Below are 23,604 nucleotides of genomic sequence, written 5' to 3'. Positions count from 1 at the left end.
GATGTTTCTCCCAAGCGAAGGAACAAACGCACAGCCTCCGGTGCTAGGTCAGACTTACCAGGAAGGCTCTCAGCTCTGTAAACGGGGCGGCTCACTCCACGGTGGTTTTCTGCAGTAACCAGCACAAAGCTCACCACCCCCGGCTCTGAAACATACGGTTCATACCAAGCCACCATTTCACATCTCCGAGAAGGACAGTTTGATTTGCTGTCTTCCTCATACCAGTTACAACCAAATATAACAATGTAAACTAAGGGGTGGGCGGGGGAGGGGAAACAATAGGGGGAAAGGTGGGACAACTGTAATAGAAAAATCATAAATAAAATTTTTAAAATGTGAATTAAGTGATGAGTCTAACTATAGCTTTCTCTTTCTCTTTTTAAATCTAAATACTAACACTCCTCTCCTGCGACTGAAATACATCTGACCAAAGAACATAAAACTTATTTAGTAGAAAGTACACAAATTCATGAGCAGTCAACAAAAAAGCTTTTGCCCTTTTTAATGTGAAATCAATGTAGGAAAATAGGAATGCATTGTCCACTAAATAAATGTTTTAATCTACAGTGTCCATGGCTATAAATAATATTTCCCCATGAAAGTTCCAAATGGAAATCTTCAAAACCAATTAGAAAATGTAAAGCTTCATGACATTTCCTCCTTTCACGATAAATGTCTGCATGTTGTCTTTGGCTATTTCAACAAATATCTAGGAAAGTATTTCCTGGAATCTTGGAAATACTAATCTTGAAATAATTGGGATTCGCTTTTGGACTTGACTCTCGGGGTCAAGGTCAAATAGCAGTGGTCCCTTTGGCTGAGCTCCTGAAGCTATGGGGATGCGAAAGGAAACCAAGATGCCAGGTTATGACATGAGTGTTCCCTGAAATTGCCACTTGGAAAAGCAAAACTCTAGTGGGGCTGGTTTTCCTTGAAATGAATTAGTATCTTAAGAAAGGTGAGTGAAAGCACCAGTCCTTTGAAGAGATGGAAGCTGGCAGGCATTTGAGAGGATGACCCTTTGGAGAGGTTCGAGTTACTTCTATCAAAGGCAATGGTGGTAAACACGTCCCTCGAAGTGAAGAGCATCCCTCTAACAAACTTCAGTTCTCTAGCCAGAGGCCCAGGAACACAATGCCAATGCCACTACCATCTGGGACACCTGCTGTGCTCAAGCCTGGTGTGACTTCTGTCTGACTATGGCAGGGCCTGGTGGCATTTAGGATTTGGCACGACCTGCCGGCCCAACTGGGAAACACTTCAGGGCTGGACAGAATGCTAAATGATGCTTTGCCAGGTACTTTCTCTCATCCTTCTGAGCTTATTTGTATTTCAAAGAAATGTAATCCACATGTCTCTGATTCCCATGAGCTCATCAGAGTTGCCTGGGAGACACTGCTTTTTAGTGAGTGCTAAGTCTCTCTTTTTACATGTTTGTCTTCTCTGCAGCAATCCTAACAACCGCAGCTCTGAGCAGGCAGATGTGACCCTGCTCAGGCCTTTCTCCAATAGAGCCGCCCTTTAACCCCACAGGTGGACTCCATGGGGCCGTAGGGAGGTGAACGAGATTCAGAGAACTGTGTGTTTATCTGGAATCATGAGGAAGGGACTCTGGCCCCTTTGTGTCCCTTCTGTGCACTTGCTGCCCTGGTGCCCAGAGAGTCTGGTGTCATAACCCAGAGACAGAGAAGGATGCATAGTAGCCTGTGCCCAGGAAACCGAGGAGCACTGTGGGTTCTGATCCACTGAAGGAAGGCAGCTCACTGGGCGTGGGGACACCTGACGTCACACACGCTGACTGCTGTTACTTCCTGACGATTCACCTTCAGGCTGGACCATGAGGTGACTAGAGGGTAAAGGGAGCTTCTGGCTCCTGGGGTCCAAAGGGCAGAAGACAGAGGACCCACAGGAGGCCATCCAAAGCCCAAGTAAGTTCAAAACCATCTACACCTGCTCTTATACAACAATCCATTCGGGTAAAATTTAAAATACTCCCCACCTCCAGAGTGAAATTGCATGGGGAGAAATGTTACAGCTTTGAATGAGACGTGGCTGAGCATGCACAGCACACGCACCTTTACAGGGACATATTACTTGAAAAATCCCTAATTATAAAATGGTCCATGAATGAGAAATCTCCAGATTAGACAACAAAGTTGCCCAGTAGTCAAGTTTCCACAAGACAAAAAAAAAAAAAAAAAAAAAAACACATTTGGAAACTAGAAGTGGTCTCTGACTTCAGTTTGGAGAGAGATCCAGGAGCGATGGCGTTCAAGTGTGGGACGGGAAACCCCCCTGGAAGGATGAAGGCTGTGAAAGCCACAGATTCGTGACCATGGCTTACCGTTGCCAAGCAACCACGTGAGCCTGGACACACTCCATCTCTCACAAGCAGTCACATCCTAAGAACGGAACTGAGAACGTAGGTGCACAGAGCGTCACTTACCCACATCCTCAATAAGGTAGGACTGTGTCTCCGCATTCACCTTGATGTATTTAAGACTTTTCAGTGACTTCCCATAGGCAATGTTGTAATGTTCCACGGGCCTACTGGTAGCGTCTTTGGGCGGGTCCCACGTGACTTTCAGGCCCGTCTTAGCGGACAGCAACCTCACGTGCCGCGGCTTCAGGGGGTGGTCAGCCGCGCAAAGAGCGCAGCTGTCAACTGAAGGCAAGGGCGGGTTGGGAAAACGCATTTTTTCCGGGGTCCTCTGACATTGTTAGCAAGCGCGCGAATGGCTTTTAATCTGTCTGATCCTGAGGACTTTAAGCACAGTCATGTGTGGACATCGTTACAGCATGACAGCAAAACAAACATTCCAAACCCACACGCTCTCATGTATGCTGGAAAGCTGTGGGTGGTAAATTTAAACCCTAAGGGAAACAAATCAAAATAAACTCCAGGCATTCTCGGGTTTGATGAGGTTGCCTCACCAGCGCGAGAACACGGATTGCGTACTTTGCCATACTGTCCCGAGGTGGTCATATATGCAGTAAGGTCTTAGTATTTTGCACATACAGTTAGACAGTCTTGAGACTACCTCTGAGAAGAATAACATAAAACCCTCATGATCAGGAAGAATGGCCATTGTATCTAGAGGGAGATAGCAGAAGCATTCATTTCCACGGGGACAACGAGCCAGAGTCACCCACACCTTAAAAGGCAGATAAACCCCTGGTTCTACCTGCACGCAGCTCATTTAAATGTTTCCCTATTTAGTCACCGAAGAAGAAAATCAAGTTATGAAGAAGCACAATTACATTTTTATCTTCAGTTATGAGGTTCTAAAAAATATTCTTAATTTTTAAAAGTAATCAAAATGAAGCATAACATGTAACTGATATTACAATGTAACATAATATAAAGATATGTGAAATACTCACGCAAAAGTCAAACTGGGGGCCAACTGGGATCTGAAACTGATTATTTGACAACACAAGGCTTTCTCAGGGGTGGGGAGGGAGTGAGGGAAAATACCCAGAACCCTTTAAACTTAGTAACACTAAGAAAAATGAATTTGGGCACTCGTGGAAGAAGAAAGGGAAGGGGGCGTGTTTCATGAAGACACATAGATCGGTTAGTATGCCGTTTCAACACTGAAGGGAGATTCTGCCCAGGGTAAGGATGGCTGAGTCTCACATACATCACTGATTCTTCCCAAAACTGCCCGACTGCCTCTGGAGTAAAACAATTAAAAAAGGAGAGAACTTCCCTGACTCTGTTAGAGAAATTTGAGGAATTGAAAAAAAAAAAAAAAAAAGAAGTATCAAAATGATGATTTCAAAGCATTAGGAAAAGAAAGTCCATTTGGGAGGCAAAAGCATGATGTCAGGCTAGGGTCATGGATGGAAACCCACAAAGCATCCCCTCCAACAGGTTCAGAGCTGAGGTTCCCGTAAGCCATGACGGGAAATGTCACAGACACGGAACCCCCCAGTCGGCGGGACGTTTGGGTAAGGGGTCCGGGGAGGCAGCACGCTCGTGGGTTTCTGGGCGCGTGCAGTCAGCAATCGTGGCTGCCCACCAATCACTCCCATTGACCCTTGCCCGCCTATGAGAAACTTCAGGGTTTTCTTGGCCAGAGGTCTGGGATTCCCCTTCCTCCATTTCCTCTGTTGCTCCCAAGGCTTCACTGCAAAAACCTCTCTTCCTGCCCTGCCACTTGTCCACTTTCTCCGGTTGCAATCCCTATTTCCCACACAGCGGAAAGCACCCCAGGAATCCAATGTTTCACAGCGACCCACGGAGACAGAGCCAAGTCTCAGAAACCACAACAGGACATGGCCCAGTGATTCTCAGGAAGAAAACGAATGGATACATGACTGACGCTCTGCTTTGCGGCTCCATCCCAAGTCCCCCCCAGAAAAGGGCGGCCCTGGACACAGTCTGCAAGTGAGACCTCGAACCCCCAAACATCCTCCCGTTTCCCACTCGGCACTTGCAATTCAATCAGTTCCTAACCGCCTGGGCCTGCAAACCATTTACTCTGGTTACTGACATCGGAAAAGAACACCTGACCAATGCGGTCAGTGTGCTCCCCTGCATGCTTTGCATCTGGCCCCGGACACCACATGGAATGATTTTTAACTCACACGAGAATCCGTATTCAGATGGGAGCATCACCCCAGCGTAAGGAGAGACACGCAAAACCTTCAAGGAGCGGCAGTAATATGGACAAAAGAAAGAACAGGAGCAAATGCGATCGGGTTGCCAAACCTAATGACTATCCACTCACTCTGCTTACCCGTCAGACCGTCACGTGAGCCCACGCATGAGTTTGTTCTCTGCCGCCGGCCACCCCCTTCTGGGGACACTTCCCCTCACGCTGCAGAGGTGCTTGTGCATAGCACACGCACCTGGGAGGCGTGGCTGGCTCCCTCCACGCCGCAGGTGAGGGAAGCAGGCCTGGACCAGAGAGCTTAGGGGAACTGCCCGGAGCCACATCGCTGTGCGGGACGGGCGCCCAAGGCCAGGGCTGCTTCGTCAGCTCTAATCTCCGGTCTTCCCCGCAGCTCACAAGCCTTCAGACTCTGTCCCTGCTCATAGGACCAGTGACCACATTCACTAAAAATTAATTAAGCTAGGAAGCCACTGCTCTCCCAGAGAAACTGCGAGACCCCCGCAGCTGTGTTAACCCTTTCCTCTACCGCCTTCCTCACCTCCCACATCACTGTCCTCCCGACAGAGCCCTCCTGCCCCCGCCCACAGGCACATCCCTGGTGCCAGCTGCCCTCACTTCCCTCCTCTCGGGAAGAAACGGAATAAGTGACTGCCTCTCTAGAGAGAAAAAGGACCAATCCAAGGTGCATACAACAGGAAGGTGGCCTGATTGATGCAGGGAACATTAGGAGGTTCCTCGCAGAGCGTGTGTGACAGGGCAGGACCAAGACAGGCTGGGTTCCCACCTCCTCGGGATGCAGAACTAGGAAATGGGCTGCAGCTGCAGCCTAAGGGATTTCAGGTGAAGTCGAAAGAATTTCCTGCCTTTGAACAGAGACAGACGCCGAGGTGCGCCGGATGGAAGAAGGAAACCAATGAGTCTGCTGTGACTCAAGTCATTTCATACCACGACAAAGACATTTCTATACTTCATACCGGTGACCTTTATCCAGATTCAAGACTATTTTGCCAGAGACCAAGTGGTAAAATGATATTGCGGTGGCCTTCCAGATACCTGGCAGCTGCCAGGCTAGACAGCTCTGCGCCACTGGTCCGATGAGACCTCTACTGGTCTGTCCTGGAATGGGGCATTTGGTCACAGTCAGCTCCTAGAGTTTTCACTTGGATCTAGCTCCAAACTCCAGGTCTTATCCAAGCGGGCCAGTTTGGGTTTGCGCCTACTCAAGGTTGGAAACCAAGATGCCAACAGCTCTGCCGTGTCTGTCTTCAGAGAGGGTCCTTAGCTTCTGCAGCGTGGCCTCAAGGGATTCTCCAAGCTGACAATTGCCCTCAGAAGCCTGAGTCCAGAGCTAGGTTCCCGGGCCAGCCTGGGTGACCAATATCTTCACAGCCCATTCATCATGGTAGACAGGGGCAGAGTACCTCACCTGCCCCTCCTGTGTCTTCCCACTCTGGTGTCACTCTTGACACCTGATATGCCCACATACCTGGTTCTCACTTTAAATGCTGATGGATTCAAGAAATATATTAGCAGGATTTAGACTAATGAGGTCAACCAATGGTCTCCTACCAAAACACCTCCAAGGACCAGAAAGACCAAGCAGATCAATGAAGACATATTAAGAAGTACATACTCCTTCTAGAGGCACAGTTTAGTTCTTAGGCACCTGTTGACAAATGGAATTCAGGGCCCGTATTGTCTGATATTCTGGGGAGGGGGTTAAGAAGCTAGAAATCCTGATTTTTTTTTTTTTTTTATGCAATCTCCCAATTTTATACTAGTTGGTGGTTAATTCAACTTTTTAAAAACATTGTGTGAGGCAACACACACCCCAACTCTCCAGACTCAGTGCACTGGTCGACCTTGAAGTCCAGGAGGAACCCTGTAGCTGCTCATCTGTACAACTTCCCAAAGTCCTATTTCAATGCTGAGCGTCTTCTGGGAGTCTGGAAGGTCTACAGGTCAAGATGAATGCTACATTCTGAGGGACTGAAACTAAAGCTTTCCCTGCCCTGAAGGCTTTAAGTACAGATCTGCTCAAAGACTCATACCCACCTCCAGACTCCACCCCCCGCACCCGACCCCGAGAGACCCAAAGGCTGAAAAAACTGATCTAGGCTCCAAGGAAATAGGAAGGAAGACACAACCCAGGATGGCTTTGGGGAGGGGAGTGTGGTATGCTACCTATAAGCTTCAACTACCAGCAAAACCAACAACTTCCCCTGGTCTAGCTCTGGCCTAACCATTCCAGATCAACAGTCTACTGCCTCTTCGACAGTCCCACGTGAGCTCCAAGCAGAACATGAATAAAATGAAACCCACTTACTGCTCACTACCCTGGTACGGATGTCGCCACTCAGCCTGAAGTGTGCAGGTGTATCCACAATGGACAAACATGACTATGGTCCTGGAAAGGGAACGATGTCTCAGAACAAAGGGAAGGGAAAGCTTAGACACAGTTAATAACATGAATCAGTGGTAAAATCCCCAAATCACACAAGTCATGGTGAAATCATGTGCTTAGAAGACTGGGACTCAAAATAGGAATGGAATCTTTCTGGATCCAAAGTGTTGTTTTTGCTTGTTTGTTTCTTTGTTTTGTTTTTCTTCTTTTTTTTTTTAATGGCACATCGTTACTTCACTACATTCTCCTGGTTTGCAACAAGAGAAAGAACAATGGATAGACGGTAAATGTGAGAGAGAAGTTTCGAGAACACCACAGGCCCAGGGAGAAAACAGGGAAGAACTCTCTCCTCCTCAGCACACACCCTGAGTGTCTTCCCCAGCACTTCCTGGGCTTGTAGGTGGGGATTCCCCTCCGCACTTGCAGGTTTCCAAAAGGTTCTGAAATGAGGAAGGCTGCTTCTTCAGCCAGCTCCGAAGCCGAGTTGACCTCTAGGCTGAAAACCCGTTCCTGGCCTGTCCTGGCCCAGTCCCAAACCTTGCCCGGCCCACGCTGCCCACAGGAGCCCACCAGCGTCTCAGCAAGGCGATAAAATGGCAGCCAGAGATACCCCGATAATACAATTCCAGGCACAGAAATCGTCCCAATGTCAACAGAAGCCGCTCCCCTTAGAAAATTCCCAGGGAAAATTGAAGTCCAAGAGCGAGGACTTCTTGGTCTTATGGCTTAATTTCAAGCTAAAGGAATTCAAGTCCATGTTTCTCTCCCCTCAAACTGATCCTGTTTCACCTTAGCCAGCATAGATCCACTGATGTGCCCAGAGGGAATCAGGGTGCCCTTGGCAAGTGCAGTCTCTGCCACCTGTCACTGGAATTGGCGGAAACCCTTCAGGACTCCAAGAAGTAAAAGGAGTTGAATCTAGTCTCCCACTCGCCTTTGTTCTTACAGCCCTGAGGTGCTAAATTCTCTCTGAGGCAGTGAGTTTGAAATGTGCTGTGTGCAGACACACACTCATTTTGCCTGCCCGGAGAAGCCCTGGTTCGAGGCATCCCCCGAACCGGCTCAACCCCTGAACGTCCCCACACGCAGTTCCCCAAGCCAATTCTGTGATTTAGATTTGCTCAAGTTGGGTTTTTGCCACTTGCAGTCAGTCCCTGATGGACAAAGAGACTATTAATCAAGATCTTCTATGAAAGTCGAAAATAACTCTTTGAAGCAACCAATACATTTGGTCACAAAGGCGTCCAGCACAGACACACCCAAAGATGTTAAAGCACATACCAGCCGGGGGTGGCTGCCGTCCCAAGCTGAGCGCCCGCGCAGCCCGGCCTGGCAGTTGGCACGAGGGGAAAGGGAGGACAGCCTTGGTTCAGGAGAAAACCCCCGAAGGAACGGGAAGGGCATCTGAAATAAGCTAGACCCTTGAAACCCCCAAAACGCAAAAATTATTTCTTAAAAGTATACCGAGGATTTAATGCAACAAACGCTCTTATTTATGTAAGTCTCCCAGCTTCATCTTTGTTTGAAATGCAAGTCTTACTTTCCACTGGGAACCGCCAAATACTTCCCAGACTCTGAAATGAAGAAAACACAGCTCTCAGTGAAACGGTGAGTGTTTGACCAAAAATCCGATCCATAAGCCAGGAAGGGTGAGGAGGCGCTGAAACTGCAGCATTGCTTGGGGACAGGAATTGACGTGATATTGCACTTTGAGACCACGACTCCAAGGAAAGGTGGGAAAATGCAGATGTTATCCACAATCCACCGGAGAGTACAGGAATATTCCAAAATGTGGAAACATCCAGATGGTTGGCAACATGTGGACAAGAAAATGAAATGGCCGAGTTTTACATAATTTTTCAAATGGATGCTGGAATCGTATTTACCAAATAATTATGACTCAAAAAAAAATAAAATAAAATAAAAAGGAGGACAGAGAAAGGAAGCAGAGGTTGTTTTGCATCCTTATGAAATGAAAGTGATGCCAGTGAAATTTACAGGTGATTGATTGCATTTTCCACCTGGAAGGAAGGCTGGGTTGAGCAGACACAGGCTGAGTATTTAAATGATGGCCTGGCTCCTCTTCTGACCCTTCCCAGTATGCACCGGCTCAAGAAAAAGTTTTCCACACTTGGCATGGTTCTCTAGGGATAATAGTATTTAAAAAATGAAACCAAAATCTAGGTCTCTGGCGTCTTTAAACTTAAAACACACTCCAGGGAGCTGAAAGAACTTTGCAGACAGAACCTGTGACCCTAACCCCACGGAGGCCACACAGCACGGCCCCCTCAATCAGAGAGAAGCAGAAAGCCAAGCAGATGGTCTGGTCCCTCAGAAGGTCCGGGGCAGCCAGGGCTCTCCAGACTTCAGTCCTGGCCCACATCCCTCAAAACCCAATCAATTTCCGCATGTCACGGTGGCTGAGTGGATTCACTCCCTAAGTGTCCTGGCCTGGTCGCCTGGTGAGGACGTAAGCCAGTGGAGTGAGAAGCTAGGAGACTCCAAGAGCCCTTCTATGCTGTGTGTGGCTGGGCACCAGGCACTCACTCCCCTCGGACTTTATTAATGAACAGAGGTGGCAGTTGGGCCACGGGGCCCGGTGTGTCCCCCTACGCACCTCTGCTGTGGCCTCTGCCAACTGGGTTCCCCTGGTGACCCACGACCCCTCAGGCACTTTCCGGTATTTTGATAACAACAAAGCATCGTTTATTCACACGCAGAGGCCAGATCAGCACGCATGTGTGCCCACGTGCTTATAAGGACACTAGATGGCCACCGAATACAATTGTGAATCGCATTTGTTTCTCCAAGGTCACCAGGCACTCCTGCTGGCACGTGGAACTCCCCAAGGAGCGAGTCCCAGTGCTCCCTGCGCAGTGCTCCCTCTGCGCTCTTCCTTCTCCTCAGGGGTGGGCCCCTTACCTCCCACTCAAGGCACCCCCAATGCAGCTGCCATCCTGAGACGCTGGTGAACAAAACCTCCTTGTTACCTGCAGGGTTCGTGGCTCCTTACAGACAAAGTCTGCCTAGGATATTCTAGAATCTAGGTGGTTTGTTTGTATTTGAGGGAAACAGATGACGAAAGATCAAATACTTATTCACATAGTTTACTTCACATTATTCCCTTTCATTATCTTCTTCCTTTCCTCCCCCCACCTCCTAAGATGGGAAAGATCTACAAAGCAGAAAGACACAAAAATGGACAATAAAATGAAGGAGCAAGAAATTCTGTTTCAAATTAACAAGTGGCAAAACTAAAATCAAATTCTCAGGTCCAAAGGATACTCTTAAAATGAATCTGCCTTCTTCCTCAAGATGTTTTGTGACCATGAAAGTTGAGTTTTTGTTAGTTCCATTCAAATCAAGTTTTCCAATTAATTTGTAACAGTTTAGCAGCTTGCGTGGAATTCAGACACTGCCGTGGTAGGCACTGTGGTTTGGGTACCCCAGCCGCTTCTTCCTCCCTTGCCTTCTTCTACAATAGAAGCGGGGGTGCAAATATTCATGACCCTCAGCCTCTCTTGCAGCTAGGGGCAGTCACGTGATCAATTCTAGCCAATGACACGCATGAGGAAGTTACTGCTGCTGCCACTGCTGGGGGGAAAACATTATAAAGGGGTCAGGATCTGCTGCCATGTGCTTTTGGCCTTTTGTATCTTCTGTTTTCCCTCTCTGGGATGTCAGCATGATACCTAGAGATGCAGCAGCCACTCGGAACATGAAGCAACAAGCCTGAGAATGATGACCTGGCCTTGGATGGAGGGGTGGAAACATGTAAAGGCCCTGGGTCCCTGGGTCTCTGCTCCCAGGTTTATTGGTGAGATTAGCGATTCCCTTCCACAGTTGGCCACTGTTCTTGAGATATTGTGTTCTCAGCAGCTCAGTCCATTGCTACCTGGTGGTGTCATTTCTGGAGCCATAAAACCGTCACCTTTCTTTTTGACTTCTAAATGAGAGCTGCTTTGTTACAACTTAAGTTTCTGCCTGTGCATTCTTTCTAGGCTAGCCACCCTGGGGACTTAATTTTGACAACGTCAGTGCTTTCTTTGTCACATGCCATGGACTTGAGAGAGTACATCTATCCAGACCAGGATGTAGCCAGAAATGAGAGTGAACTTCACCAGCAGAGCTGGCAGGATCTGATCATTAGGATTTAAGGTTTTAAAGCTGTTGGCCCTTTTCTTCGGGACCCCATGTAAGCAAAAGCTACTGTTCCAGAGAAAAAGCAAGAATGTCTCCCATTTGCCAAAGAGCTTCCAAGAATGGTCAAGGGAAATGAACTTGGAGGAACTCCATAGATACAGTTATTTATAACAACAATAAGAAAACAAGGGACCTGGAGAAAATGCCTACGACCAGCACCAGAGCGCTTAGAAGGAACCAGTACTTTCCAGGTTTCTGTGGGATCTTTTGCACATTCTTCAGATTCATTTCTCAACGGAGAAATAGTTTCTTAAAGAATTACCATTGTTTGCTGGTCCAGCTTAAACTCAGCCTACTTATAAACTGCTTGACATGCCTGCCACAAAAACTCCCTAAAAATTCATTCCTTTCCCCCAAATGTGAAAGTCATTGTCTAACTATGTTAAACACTTGGGCATTACCATCGCTAAAGTCACCACTCATTTTACTCAGAAAGGTCCCTGAAAAAAATATCCTTAGAAGACAGGCCAGGCAAGGGTTGTAGCGAGGAAGGAATGAAACAGCATAAAGGAAAGAGCCATGCCCGAAAGCCAGCCCCCACGGGGACCCAAAGGCAACTCAGATTCCTCACAAATATCACCTTTTTAAAGATTTCATATGGTCCCTTAATGGTTATGAATGGGCGCAGGAAAATAATCTTTTACTGAGGAGGAAAAATGCACCACACACCTAACGAGCCAAGAGTCTGTTCTGCAGCAGGGCCATTTGTAATAAAGAAAAAGCAGAGAGAAGTAAAAGAGCAGATGGACATTTGTCGTTACCTACTGAGTGCCCACCATCTAGTTTACTTCTACAACAGATAGTTATCGACTACCTACTACACGTCAGCTCCTGAGCTAGGCGCCGGGGGTCCAGAGGGGACGACAAGGGGTTCCGCATCGTCATAACTATTAGCTCCTGAACCTCCAACCCTGAGTACTGTGCTTCGGTATTCTACCCGTGGGGACTCTGGGTCTGAGAGAGTTCGGTGACTTGCCAAGGGCGCACAGCTACTAAGGGACAGTTGTCGGACCCAGACCTCTCTGAAAGCATGCAGCATGCTCTTCCTACCACGCTTTGCTGTCGATCAGCTGCAACGGTAACTAAAAACAGCAAAGGTGGGCCTGGAGAAGAATCGAAATCAAAGGGATAACCTGCACGTCAGCCCTCGAAGCTCAGCCCATCCCCGGGGATGCATGCGCGCATGGCACGGACCCAGCCCGTGCGACCGTCAAGAAGACTCCGTGTTGCCCAGTCCTCCTCTCTTGGGACTTGACTTTCTCTATGGTCAATAAGAACTCCGTGTCCTGGAAGCACCTCTTCTTCTGTTCTCCCTCACCCCACAGTCTCCTGCCTTCCGGGACCCGTACTCCCTGCCTTCTCTTCCGTGTCATCGGTCTCCTTCGCCAGAACTCCACACCATTGAGTGCCCCAGAGCCCAGGCTCGGCCCGCCCCCACTCTGCACGCCTGCCCTCCCTAAGCCAGCACATCTGGGCCTGTGACCGCAAATATCATCCACACGCCGACGACTCCCTCCCCAGCGTTTGCTCGGAGCCCCAGTGTGTCCAACTGTCTACCTGACATTTCCAGGGGGACCCAACGAACAAAGGTGTCTGAGGCATGACTGGGGAGAAGGCTCCTTAAATCAGAAATGCTGGTGATAAAGGGGAGAAGCAGGGGACACATTGCGTCACGGACAACCGGAGGAAAGCGCTTTTCAGGAAGAAGGAACGGCCGTCACTGTCGAGTGAAGGCCGAGAAGAATCCCTTTTTCCCTGCTTAGAATTAGCACACTGCCCACCCCGACTCGAGCCCCCAAACAAAGCTGATATGCCACCAGAGTTTCTCTCTGCAAATATCAAACTTAGTTAGGTTCTTTTCTACAGCTGCCCTCCAAGGATTGATGTAAGAATAAAATGCAAAAGAAAATCATAAATCACTCAGCAGATGTTTGATACAGTAGGAGAAAGAAGGGCCACGGAAGAAGGATGTCACCAGTGAAAACCCAATCAAGCCCTGGCCAGTTGCTCAGTTGGTTAGAGTATCGTCCTGTTATGCCAAGGTTGTGAGTCCAATCCCCGGTCAGGGCACATACAAGAATCAACCAAAGAAACAACAAATCAATGATTCATTCTCTCTCTCTCTCTCTCAAAAAAAAAAAAATAAAAAATAAATAAAATAAAATAAAATAAAAAAACAATCAGAAATGGCCAGCATGACTCCCAACCTGGGCTCTCAGCCAACCTCCCTCCTCACATGGCCTGAGCAGGCTTTGGGTCCTCATCTTCCTCCATCTTGGGAAATAGACTTCGAATTAGAATTTAAAAACCTTCAGAGTTGAAAGAAAACTTAGGCAATCGAATCCCACTGCCCTCTTCAATCTGCCTCTCAACTGCAGTCTTCAATACTTTCCGTGACTGGACATTTCTATCCCGATTCTGACATGCTCTCCCCAGCCTCGAAAGTAAGCGTCTATGACTGTGTTACCCAGGTGGGTGACACAGAGTTACCAATAAAGCCAATTAGTCACAGACACAGCAGAAAGGCAAAGGTCATCAATCTCCTGCGGGAAGCAGTACATTGGCACCGGCCAAGAAGAGTGAGGGTACCAGCCACGCACTAACGGCGGAGGGCTGCCAGCAGTGAGCACCGTCAGGGGCGGGAGGGTGGGGAAGGGGAGTCCTCCTCCCGCCAGGACAACCCGAGTGTGGCCCTGGGGGGGCTCCAGGAGGGGCACTGCTTCCCACGGCCTGAGCTCGAAGAGGATACTTACTCAAGGCCTCTCTGTGACCCTGACCCAGGCTTCCCTTCCCCTGCAGAATGCTCTGACTTGCTTCCTATCAGAGCACCCCTGGACTTTGTCAGCTCACTCCAGAGACCCCAAGTCAAAACCCCTCGTGTTCTGTAAGAGAGACACATCCATCTGCTCCGACGATAGCCTGCGTCTCGTCTCCCAGACCCTCTGCTCCCAGGTGTGAGAGTCCACGTGGCCTCACAGCGCAGCTGTGACGTAAGGTCAGTTCGGGTCTCAGGGAAGTCCAAGGGCTTAGGGTTCCCTGCCCCTCCTTTCCCTTCCCTTTGGCTGGGGATAGCTTGGACTCTGAGAGTCAGTAACCACAAGAAGATGCTTCAGTTCTCCCAATCAATCCGAAAATAATAGAAGGAGATTGTTGGGTGGGGCGGGAAATGGTCTTTAAAAGAGCAGGGCCAGGACATCTGGTACGGCAGTGGGGACCGTGGCGGCTTCGCACAACGGGAAAACATTAAAGAGAGCAGACATTCGGTGGGCGAACAAGGCCCCCTCATCTCATCTCCCAGAAGGCTCGATGAGAAAACAAAACTACATAAAAGAAAGACAGACGTTTTACTGAAGAGGAAAAAAAAAAAAAACTGGATTGTGTCAACATCGAAGCGTGCCCTCCAGGCAAAGTTCTCAGACAAATTTTGTGATTTCTCTTGCGATCTAACAATTCTCTATATACATCAGTGTAAAAGCATTGAGAACTGAACACTGTGACCGGCCAAGGCGAAGCTAATCACAACAGAAGCAGCAGATGACCCTGTATTGCTACACTTACCGCCATCAGTGCCTTTATTTATTGCCACACTGATCCCGACTCCTTTATTAAGTGTCTGTGGCCTGGGCCTCAAGAGCTCAGCACAGTCACTTGCCCGCAGGAGCTCTGAGTTAATTGCTTAATTACTTACTTTATGAATGAAGGCTCTAGCCAGGCTTGAGCTGCGAATGGGCCCCCTGAATGTGCGTAGGACTTGGGCCCCTCGGGTGACAGTTCAGCGCACACAATACCACCCAGTGACTCACGTCTTCCCACATCTCAATTGCGGCCCGATGTTGGAAGCTCTGTGAATTCTTTCACCTACTTAAGGGGAGCTGTGCTGGTCAGCATTCCATGTGTTGTGGGGTGGATTATGACCCCCTCCAAAGATATGCTGGCCAGTCTGACCTGGGAATGTGATTTGGAAATAGGATTTTTGAAGGTGTAATCAAGCAAAGATAATGTCATGCTTGATGAGGGTTGGCTTTAACCCAGTCTGACCAGTGCCCTTAAAGAAGACTCACAGACAATTCCCAGTCAGGGCACCTGACTAGGTTGCACGTCAGGTCCCCAGTTGGGGGCGTGAGTGAGGGGCAACCACACAGGGATGTTTCTCTCCCTCTCTTTCTCCTTTCCCCTCTCTCCAAAAATAAATAAATAAATAAACAAACAAACAAATAAATAAATTATTTTTTTAAAAAAAAGAAGAAGAAGACTCACAGAAAATACCACCCGACAACGACACAGATCGGGGTGATGCAGCCGCAAACTGAGGAACATGCGGGGTTGCTGGGAACCACCAGAAGCTGAGAAGAGACAGGAAAGGTCTCTTCTCCAGAGCCTTCAGGGTGACTATGACCCTGCCACACAGATCTCAGATGTCCCCCCTCCAGAATTATAAGAGAACACACGTCTGTTCCTTCAAACCACCCAGTCCGCAGCCCCAGGAAACGAGTGCACTGCGTAAATACAATTCTTCACTCCCGCCACGCCCCGGACTCCCAACTCGAGCCAACGCCCTTCAAAACTCATGTGCTGACCCCACGGGGTCAGGGTGAGAGGGATGCAGGGGACAGTCCCACACTCGTCACCCCCACATACCCTGCTGGTGTCACGTCAACCTACATAAATATATTTCATGCCTATCGCATGTAATTAATACCGAAGAAGGTCATCCAATCATCCTTCAGATATTTACTAAACATGTACCATTTGCGGGAAGCTTGGTAGGCACTGAGGAGACTTCAATGAACAAAACCCACAAAAGGTCCTGTCCTCGTGGGGGTTCCATTCCAGCAGAGGAGGATGGGCAGGGAGCAAATGCAACTGAAGGATCAGGTGGAATCGATGAAGCTAGAACAAGAAGAGCTGGGGGTAGGACTAGGCTGACACTGTTAAATGAGAAGATGATGCTCCCTAAAGCACCTGAAGACAGTGAGGGTCAATCTGCAGATAAAAGGTTAAGGGAAGTCGTTCCAGCAAAGGGAACTGGTGAGTGCCAAGGCCCTGGGGCTGCAAGGCGCCCAGCACATCAGAGAACCAGCCAGGAGGCCAGGGGGCTGGAGCTGAGAGTGGCAGCCCTGAAAAGCCGGTCAGGCCGACCGCATTTTATAAAACACATGAGGATGAGGCAGCGCCGACCTCACAAAACCGTACCGTGAGGCAACTTCCCTCTGTCACCCCAGAGAACCTGCCTGTTGTCACCCACAGCCCTGCCTGGTCCTTCAGAATGCAGCTCATGGGGACCGCCTGCCCAGCTGCCCACATCTCACCTCGGAAGATTGCCTCTCCCAAGCTCCCAGGAGGCCACAGCTGCCCACTCGGGGTCTTTGACCTCCTTCACCCTGCGCAGCCTTGGGGTCTCCGGCCATGGGTGACGGTCAATGGGGTTTCATCTCTGGGACAACTTGGTGTCGTCTCAAATTAGGGGCCATGGATGCAACCCTGGTCACGCTGTTGACTAGGATGCTAACAAGTCCCAGGTGCTTGGGGAACTCAGCGCCCACTCTTCTCCCAAGACCAGCACCGCTCATGTCCAGAGGGGGTCTGCTAGCTCCGACCAGTCATCTGTCCGTGACAAAGCGGCTTCTGAACCCGAAAATGAGTCGATTCTTAGGTGGCCTTCAGGGTGGAGCAGCACTGTGTAGAGTAAAAATCTACATAAATCACATCACTGATTTCCTCTCTAATCCAAGTGACTTCCCACTTGGAGTTTCAGTGATTCCTACAATGACTTGCACAGGGCTTTCCCCTTAGAAACCACACTGCACTCTGCCCACAGGCCCCATGGCCGTTGACTGAACCACTCAGCACTTTAAAATAATAATAATTTGTTTGTTTGTTTATTTTTAGAGAGAGGGGAAAGGAGAAAGAGAGGGAGAGAAACATCACTGTGTGGTTGCCTCTCACGCGCCTCCAACTGGGGACCTGATGTGCAACCTAGTCATGTGCCCTGACCGGGAATCGAACCAGCGACACTTGGCTCGCAGGCCGATGCTCAATCCACTGAGCCACAGCAGCCAGGGCTCGCTCAGCACTTTTGAACCGTGAGGTCTGCTAGTCTGCCCACAGGTGAGTGCATGTGACCTGTTCCAAAATGGAACTTTGCTAGAACACAGGAGCCATTTCAGACAGTCGGCTTGGTCTATTTTGTAATGAAGAACCCCTACCCCACCCTCACATAAATAAGCAGATATAAAAGAGTCCCCAAACACAATGAACGGAGGCGTCATCTGCCCCCTGGCCTGACTCCACCGCCGTCCTCCACTCCACTGCCCCCACGACCTTGCACCGACCCTGTGACGTGCCACGCGGCAGACGCTCCTTTAGTGGCCGCGGTTGGTTTGGCTCATGGTCAAACTCCCAGACCTTCCTGTGCTGGCTGCTGCTGACCCCCCTCACCCCAAATGTCACTGTCGCCCGAGGGGGCCACACTGCCGGAGACACCCAGAACACGCTTCACGCGGCGTCTGGCTTCTGTGCCCGCACACGTGCAGCGGGGTCTGTTCCTCCACCTGAAATGTCCTTCCTTGCCCTCTGCTGTCAAAGTCCGGCTCAAATATGGTTGCCCTGGACCTTCCAGTCTGATCCACCCCCACCCCCACCCTGGGGACCATCCTAGCATGTGCCACACTGCCTGTATCCTCTCCTCTACCCTCCTCCCCTGATTTAAATGGTCTACTGTAAACAAACTTGAATTTGGGGAGTCTTCTGGATAAAATGTGAGGCTCACAGGTCCAGGGTTGTGAATTCTGCCCTGAGATCAAACATTCACTGAGAACCGCTGTATGAAATGTTAAAGGGTTTCTGTAATGAACATCCCCCAGGGCCCTGCTGGAGGGCACGCTGTCCCAGGACCCACTAGCAAAGGGCACTTCCCCCAGTGACACAAATGCCAAACCTGAGTTATAGCAGGGCACAGGGCTGACTGCGGCTTCACCTTAAGTGAAGCCCTCCCTGCTGGAGGTGAACAGGCAGCTGCCAGGTGCGCTCCAATCAGGCTCCGCAGCCAGCGGCCTCGGGAGGAGAGCGCAGCGTGAGAAGGGGGTCTTGGGCAAATCAGAGAGGGCGGTGCCCCGCCCCCCAGCCTAAAAAAGAAAAGCAAGGGAAAGGCAGAAAACGCATGCAAAGCATGGGGTGCCGGGAGTGTCTGCAGGGAGGAGCGTGGGGTTTGGGTCCAGAGCCTGGGGTCGAAATCCTGAGACCGCCACATGCTGAGTGATGGACAGCACCCGCCCCCCAAATTGAGAATGTCGCTACCTTCACAAATTGCTGTGAAAATTAAATGACATGACATGCAGGGAAATGGTAACCTCTGTTATTATTAAAAATGAACAAAAGAAACTCACAAACAAAATAGAACCACAGGCATGGCAACATGGAACAGACTGACAGAGACCAGAGAGGCGGGAGGAGGGGATACAGGCGGGAAGAACATGTAGGAATGACCCATGTCATGGACATGAGTGTGGGAATTGACTCGGGAGCGGGGGCTGGGATGGGCGGAGGAGGGCATAAGGGGAGACATTGGGACAACTGTAATACAATGACAATAAAAAAATGATTTAAAAAAAGAAATTAAAACACACACCGAAGAACTCATAAAAATACAAATAGAATTCAGTGGCTTGTACTTTATAGATTAGGGTGCTGTGATAATTTAATCATTTTCCCCCATCCAGGAGGCCACAGGAGGGAAATGTGAGGCAGTCACAGGTTCCAGGGATTTCTCTGCACCTATAAACCTGCCTTAGAATTTCCAGCACTCTCCCTGATACAAAAAACACCCATTGAGCATCAAGGGGGGATACTTAGAGAGACCGATTAATCAAAACTCACTCATAACTGATAGCCAGTGCTCAGGTGTCCCTTGTCCCCCCACGGTCCCCCAGCTGTTGCAGCTTTGGCAGGACCCGCTAAAGGGCTGCTGCCCCGCTTTAGGTTTAGGCTTCAAATTCCTTCTCACCAATGGTCAGTTGAAAATTACTAACAAGTAGCAAAGTTGAAAGAAAAAAAAAAAAGGGCAAACGCTAAGGGAAAACCGAAGCAGATAACTTGAACGTTTGTCCTCATTCTGAGCTCCCGGGGTCAGCGGGCGGTGGAGACGCTGCCAGAAGGCCAGGGGCGCCCTCTAAGGGTCACGGGGCACAAGCACTGTCACCCGCCAGGGCCGGAGCGGGGGAAAAAAAAGGAACTGGGAGGAAACCTGGGAGAAAAATCTGTGCTCCACATGGCGTCACCTAATACTCAGCGGCACAAGAATTCCCTCGTCACAGTTTCTAAATTTTAACCATCTGGTCCATATTGGATAATTTTCCTTAATTAAACAGTAATAACACTTCCCAAAAATTGAATCAAATTAATATTCTTTGTAAGACAAGGATAGCTTCCAGAAGGAAGGAAAAGAGGGTGTTTACTCACATGTACAACCAATACCTCCCTGATTCCGAGTGGGCTAGCACGTGCCTCCTAAGTGGCTAAGAGAAATCATGAAACAACATTCCTCCCACCCCCAGCGACACAGTTCTCCTCAAAGGTACCCAAGATTCCAGTTTCCGGTCTATCCTGACATAAACATTCTATAGACCAACAAGTAAGTACATATCTCTTCTTCTAGCTCCTTTATTTTTCTACCTTTATACACTCACCTCTATATTTTCTAACTAAAATAAAAGCTCCGATGACAGGTTTAATTGTCATTCAAGAACCCCCCACATTCCATAAGGAAGAGTGAACAGAAGTCTGATCCTTGACTAGCAAAGCATGATGGGGCTTCCCCCTGAAACCCACCCTTACCCTGCAATAGAATAATGCCCCCCCTCCCGAGATGTGCAGGTATGATTAAATTAAGGACCTGGAGATGGGGAGATTGTCCCATAGGCCCAGTGTAATCACAAGGGCCTTGTCAGTGAAGAGCAGACAGGAAGTTCAAAGTCAGAGAAGATGGCGTGTGCACAGAAGTGGAGTAACTACAGACAGGGGTCATGAGCGGAAGGGCATGGGCACCTCTAGACCCTGGAAAGGGTGAGGCTGGATCTTCCCCTGGAGCCTGCAGAAGGAACACAGCCCTGATTTTAGCCCACGGAGACCATTTCAGTCCTTTGACTTCCAGAACAGCAAGATAATAAACTTGTTCGGTTTTAAGCCATTAAGTGTGTGATAATTTGTTACAACACCAATAGGAAACTAAAACATATTGTTAATGCTCTGGAACTGTCTTGGGTTATCTTTCCAGGGACATGAATTGTCTCTGTGACAACCTCTCATTCCAAAGTGATGAACTGTATGCTCAGTTGATGAATCAAACAGTTCTTCATCGGGGTGGGCTCTTGGCACAAAGTAGGAGGAAAGGGCATGTTCACGCCCTCTTCTCAAGGAAAACAGACGTAGGAGGGAAACCCCGCAGAGCTGGAGGTAGGCTAGGCCACAGGAAAGCCCTTGAGGGCTTCTACAGCTGGAAGGAAGCTACCCATTCACTTGGCCCTGTGTTTTCAGAAAAATGTCTCCATCATGCAGTGGCAGGGGGCATCACGTGCTTATTTTGTTCCACGTTTTGAGTGACCACCAGGTTGAAGGGTTTATTTAGCTTTTTAGTGTGCCCTGCAAATCACCTCTCTTTTAAGGAAAGGAAAATCCCTTTGAGCTGTGGTGATCTGCCACTCTGAATGTGGCTCTTCATGATTTCATTACAGGGATCCTGGCCCCAAGGATTTGGGGGGGTCAGGGGAGGGCCTGGCTCCAGCAGCCAGAGAGGGGGCACGGTGGCCACGGCCTTGCTATCAGACCGGGAGCACAGACAGGAAGCCTTCTGGAGGTGCAGGTGGAATAAATGGCAGGCCCCGTGGCCTCTTTCACAGCGTGGGGAGCTCTCTGCAGCTTGCCTCTGGGTCTTCCCCCAATTATTTCATTTAAATGCCATAAATATCTATTTCAAAACGTGCTTCTCCTCCTTTGTCCATTTCTAATCTGGTCGTGATGTTACTACAAATACCACATCACCACACTAGAGAGAAGGCTCAGCAGCAGTTCCGACAGGTCACACACAGCTAGCTCAGCAATGCACGGAGCAGCAGGCCGGGGGAGGTGCCAAGGGCAGCCCTGACTTCAGACACCCTGGCCCGGAACCCGAGGCAGGTGGCAGTGGGACCTAACACGATAAAGCGGCAATCCTCATGAAGCCAGTGTGGCGTTGGCTCCATTTCAGTCTGCTTCCTAGAACAAAAACTCTTCTAACATTCAGAAAATTTTAATTTAGAAAATAAATAAATAAAAGCCATGGGTTGTAGGCGGGGAGATTGAAAGACTTTAAAATAGTTTTATTCTTGTTAAATACTGTACAAAACGTTCAGTGACTGCTTTCCTAGGGGTTGCTAACGAAGGAGAAAACAAAACCGACAACTAGTACTATCTTTTATGGGAAAAAAAAAAACGTGGCATTTGGCATCCCAGCACTTGCTAGAGACCTGAAGCAAGCACTGTGCTTGAGAGACCCACCAAAAAGAATCACAAGGCCATGCAACCCCCAACTTCCCCCTTCCCCTTGCAGTGAGAGGGCAGCAGAGACACTGAGTAGCATCATAATTTGAATTGGAACCGCGTCTGAATTGTTATACCCCAGCTGGGAGGGAACAGTTCTGACAAACATGTCGACTTCTTGGATTCCTGCAAACCGATGACATGAATAAAAGCCACACAGTTTCAAGCGTGAAAATGCCTGCACAGGAAGTGGGAACAAGGGCCACCAAAGGCTTAGGGATTTAAAAAAAGAAGAGGAAGAAAAGGAAAAACCCACAAACTTGTCGGCGGGAGACGACCAAGAACGCCGACAGCAGCGCGCGGGCATTTTCTGAAAGGCGTCGCTCCCATTTCAGCCCCCAAAGAAAACAGCCATCCTGTCTCCGGTCTCCAGCCTCAGCCTGGGAGGGAAGGGCGAGCTTCCCCGGAACCGACTCTTCCGATTCCCTCTCCCTCCGCTCACGACAAACGTTATCTGGCGGCTCCTACGTTCCCACCGGGATGCGCGGCCTCCGTAGGAGCGCGGCTCCCCTCGGCGCCACGGTACCAACCTTCCCCCGCGCCGTCTGCAACAGTCCTGTCTGTCACCTGCAGGCCCCCCAGCCTCGGGGCAGGTGAACTGGAGGGAACAAGGATGTCGCGGGGAAATTCTGGGCGAAGGAAAGCATCACCCCACCCCACCCCGCCCGCAGCGCCAAGAAGTCGCTTTTCTTCCCCCACCCCACTGCTGCCTGCATCTCCCCGGGAAGTTAGACGGCTCAGGTCTCCCGACTCCTGGGCGTTTGACGGCGAAGCTGAAACCGAGGGCACTGAGGTCCCCTGGCGCCGACGTTGTCCCCGCTCCCTCCTCCAGCGCGTGGGGCTCCAAGTGCCCAGACTCCGAGTCCCCAGCAGCCCCTCCGCGCCCTGGCCCGCGAGCGATGAGGACGCACAGGTTAGTGACACGACACGCAGCCAGCACAGAGCGGGGCGGCGGTCCCCGGAGCGACAGACGAGGTGGGTGCTGCCTGGAGGTGGACAGAGAGGCGGTGAGGAGGCGCGGGGAGCAGGGCAGCCCAGCGCGGGCCGCGCGTACCTGGAGCCCCAGCCGAGGAGACTGCGGGCAGCCGCGCTGCCAGGAGCAGCAGCGCCGCCCAGGGCAGCAGGCGCCGCGCGCGCGGGGGCGCCCCGGCTGCGGGCGCCATCGGGACCCCGGGGAGCGCGGCGGGCTGGGCGTAGGAGCTGGTCGGTGGGCGCTGGGCCGCGGTAGGAGAGTGCTGGGGCGCCGCCGTCGGGTCCCCGCCGTCCGTGGAGGTTGTGCGCCCCGGCCCCGCGCGGATCTCTCCTCGCCCGCGTGCCAGCCACCGAGCTCCGCACTGAGGCCGCCGGCCACCGGCCGTGCCTTTTAGCCGCGCGCCGGCGCCCCCTGCCGGCCACAGGGCGGGTGGGGGGGGGCTGCGGGGCGGCAGGGCTGCTAGGACCGTGGCCCGAGCTCAGGGTGCCCGATAGCCCCGGAGCCCCGCTGGGCGTTTCTGAAAACTCGGTGATTGATGTGCGGAACGAAGTGGCTGGGAAAGTTCCTCCCATTGTCTAGCCTCTCTCGTTTGCAGGCTCGGAAAATGGCCCCAGGCGCCCAGGCGCTGCCAAGCCCGCGCGCGGGTGCCCAGGTCCTCTTAAATGAATGCATCTGGTTTCAGCCTTGGGGCCAGGGGCCAGGCCCGCTCACCTCCATCTGCACTCTGCGGTCTCCCCTTCGGCTCACCTCGGCCGGCCTTCCCCACACCCCGTGCACCCAGGAGAGGAGTTTAGGTGCCTGGAGGCTGCAGCTCCTGCTATCCCAGTGCA

The 23,604-nt window shown here is 50.4% G+C and overlaps 1 protein-coding gene across 1 annotated transcript in view; it reads right to left on the bottom strand.

The window, feature by feature from the left end:
- FNDC1 (fibronectin type III domain containing 1) overlaps positions 1-23,039 on the bottom strand; it is a 79,443-nt gene extending 56,404 nt beyond the window's left edge. The window contains exons 1-3 of the mRNA XM_090280043.1: positions 22,856-23,039; positions 2,447-2,665; positions 59-145 (exon numbers count right to left, since the gene is read on the bottom strand). Of these exons, the coding sequence (XP_090136169.1) occupies positions 59-145; positions 2,447-2,665; positions 22,856-22,964 (415 nt within the window). The 5' untranslated portion in view covers positions 22,965-23,039. The remainder of the gene's footprint in view (positions 1-58; positions 146-2,446; positions 2,666-22,855) is intronic.
- Between the last annotated feature and the right edge of the window lie 565 nt (positions 23,040-23,604).

Source organism: Furipterus horrens, unplaced genomic scaffold (assembly GCF_987537825.1).
Source record: "Furipterus horrens unplaced genomic scaffold, mFurHor1.1.pri manual_scaffold_6, whole genome shotgun sequence".
NCBI classification, from domain to species: Eukaryota; Metazoa; Chordata; class Mammalia; order Chiroptera; family Furipteridae; genus Furipterus; species Furipterus horrens.
Note: the sequence above shows the minus strand (reverse complement) of the source record. Positions and strands in the feature narration are given on the sequence as shown.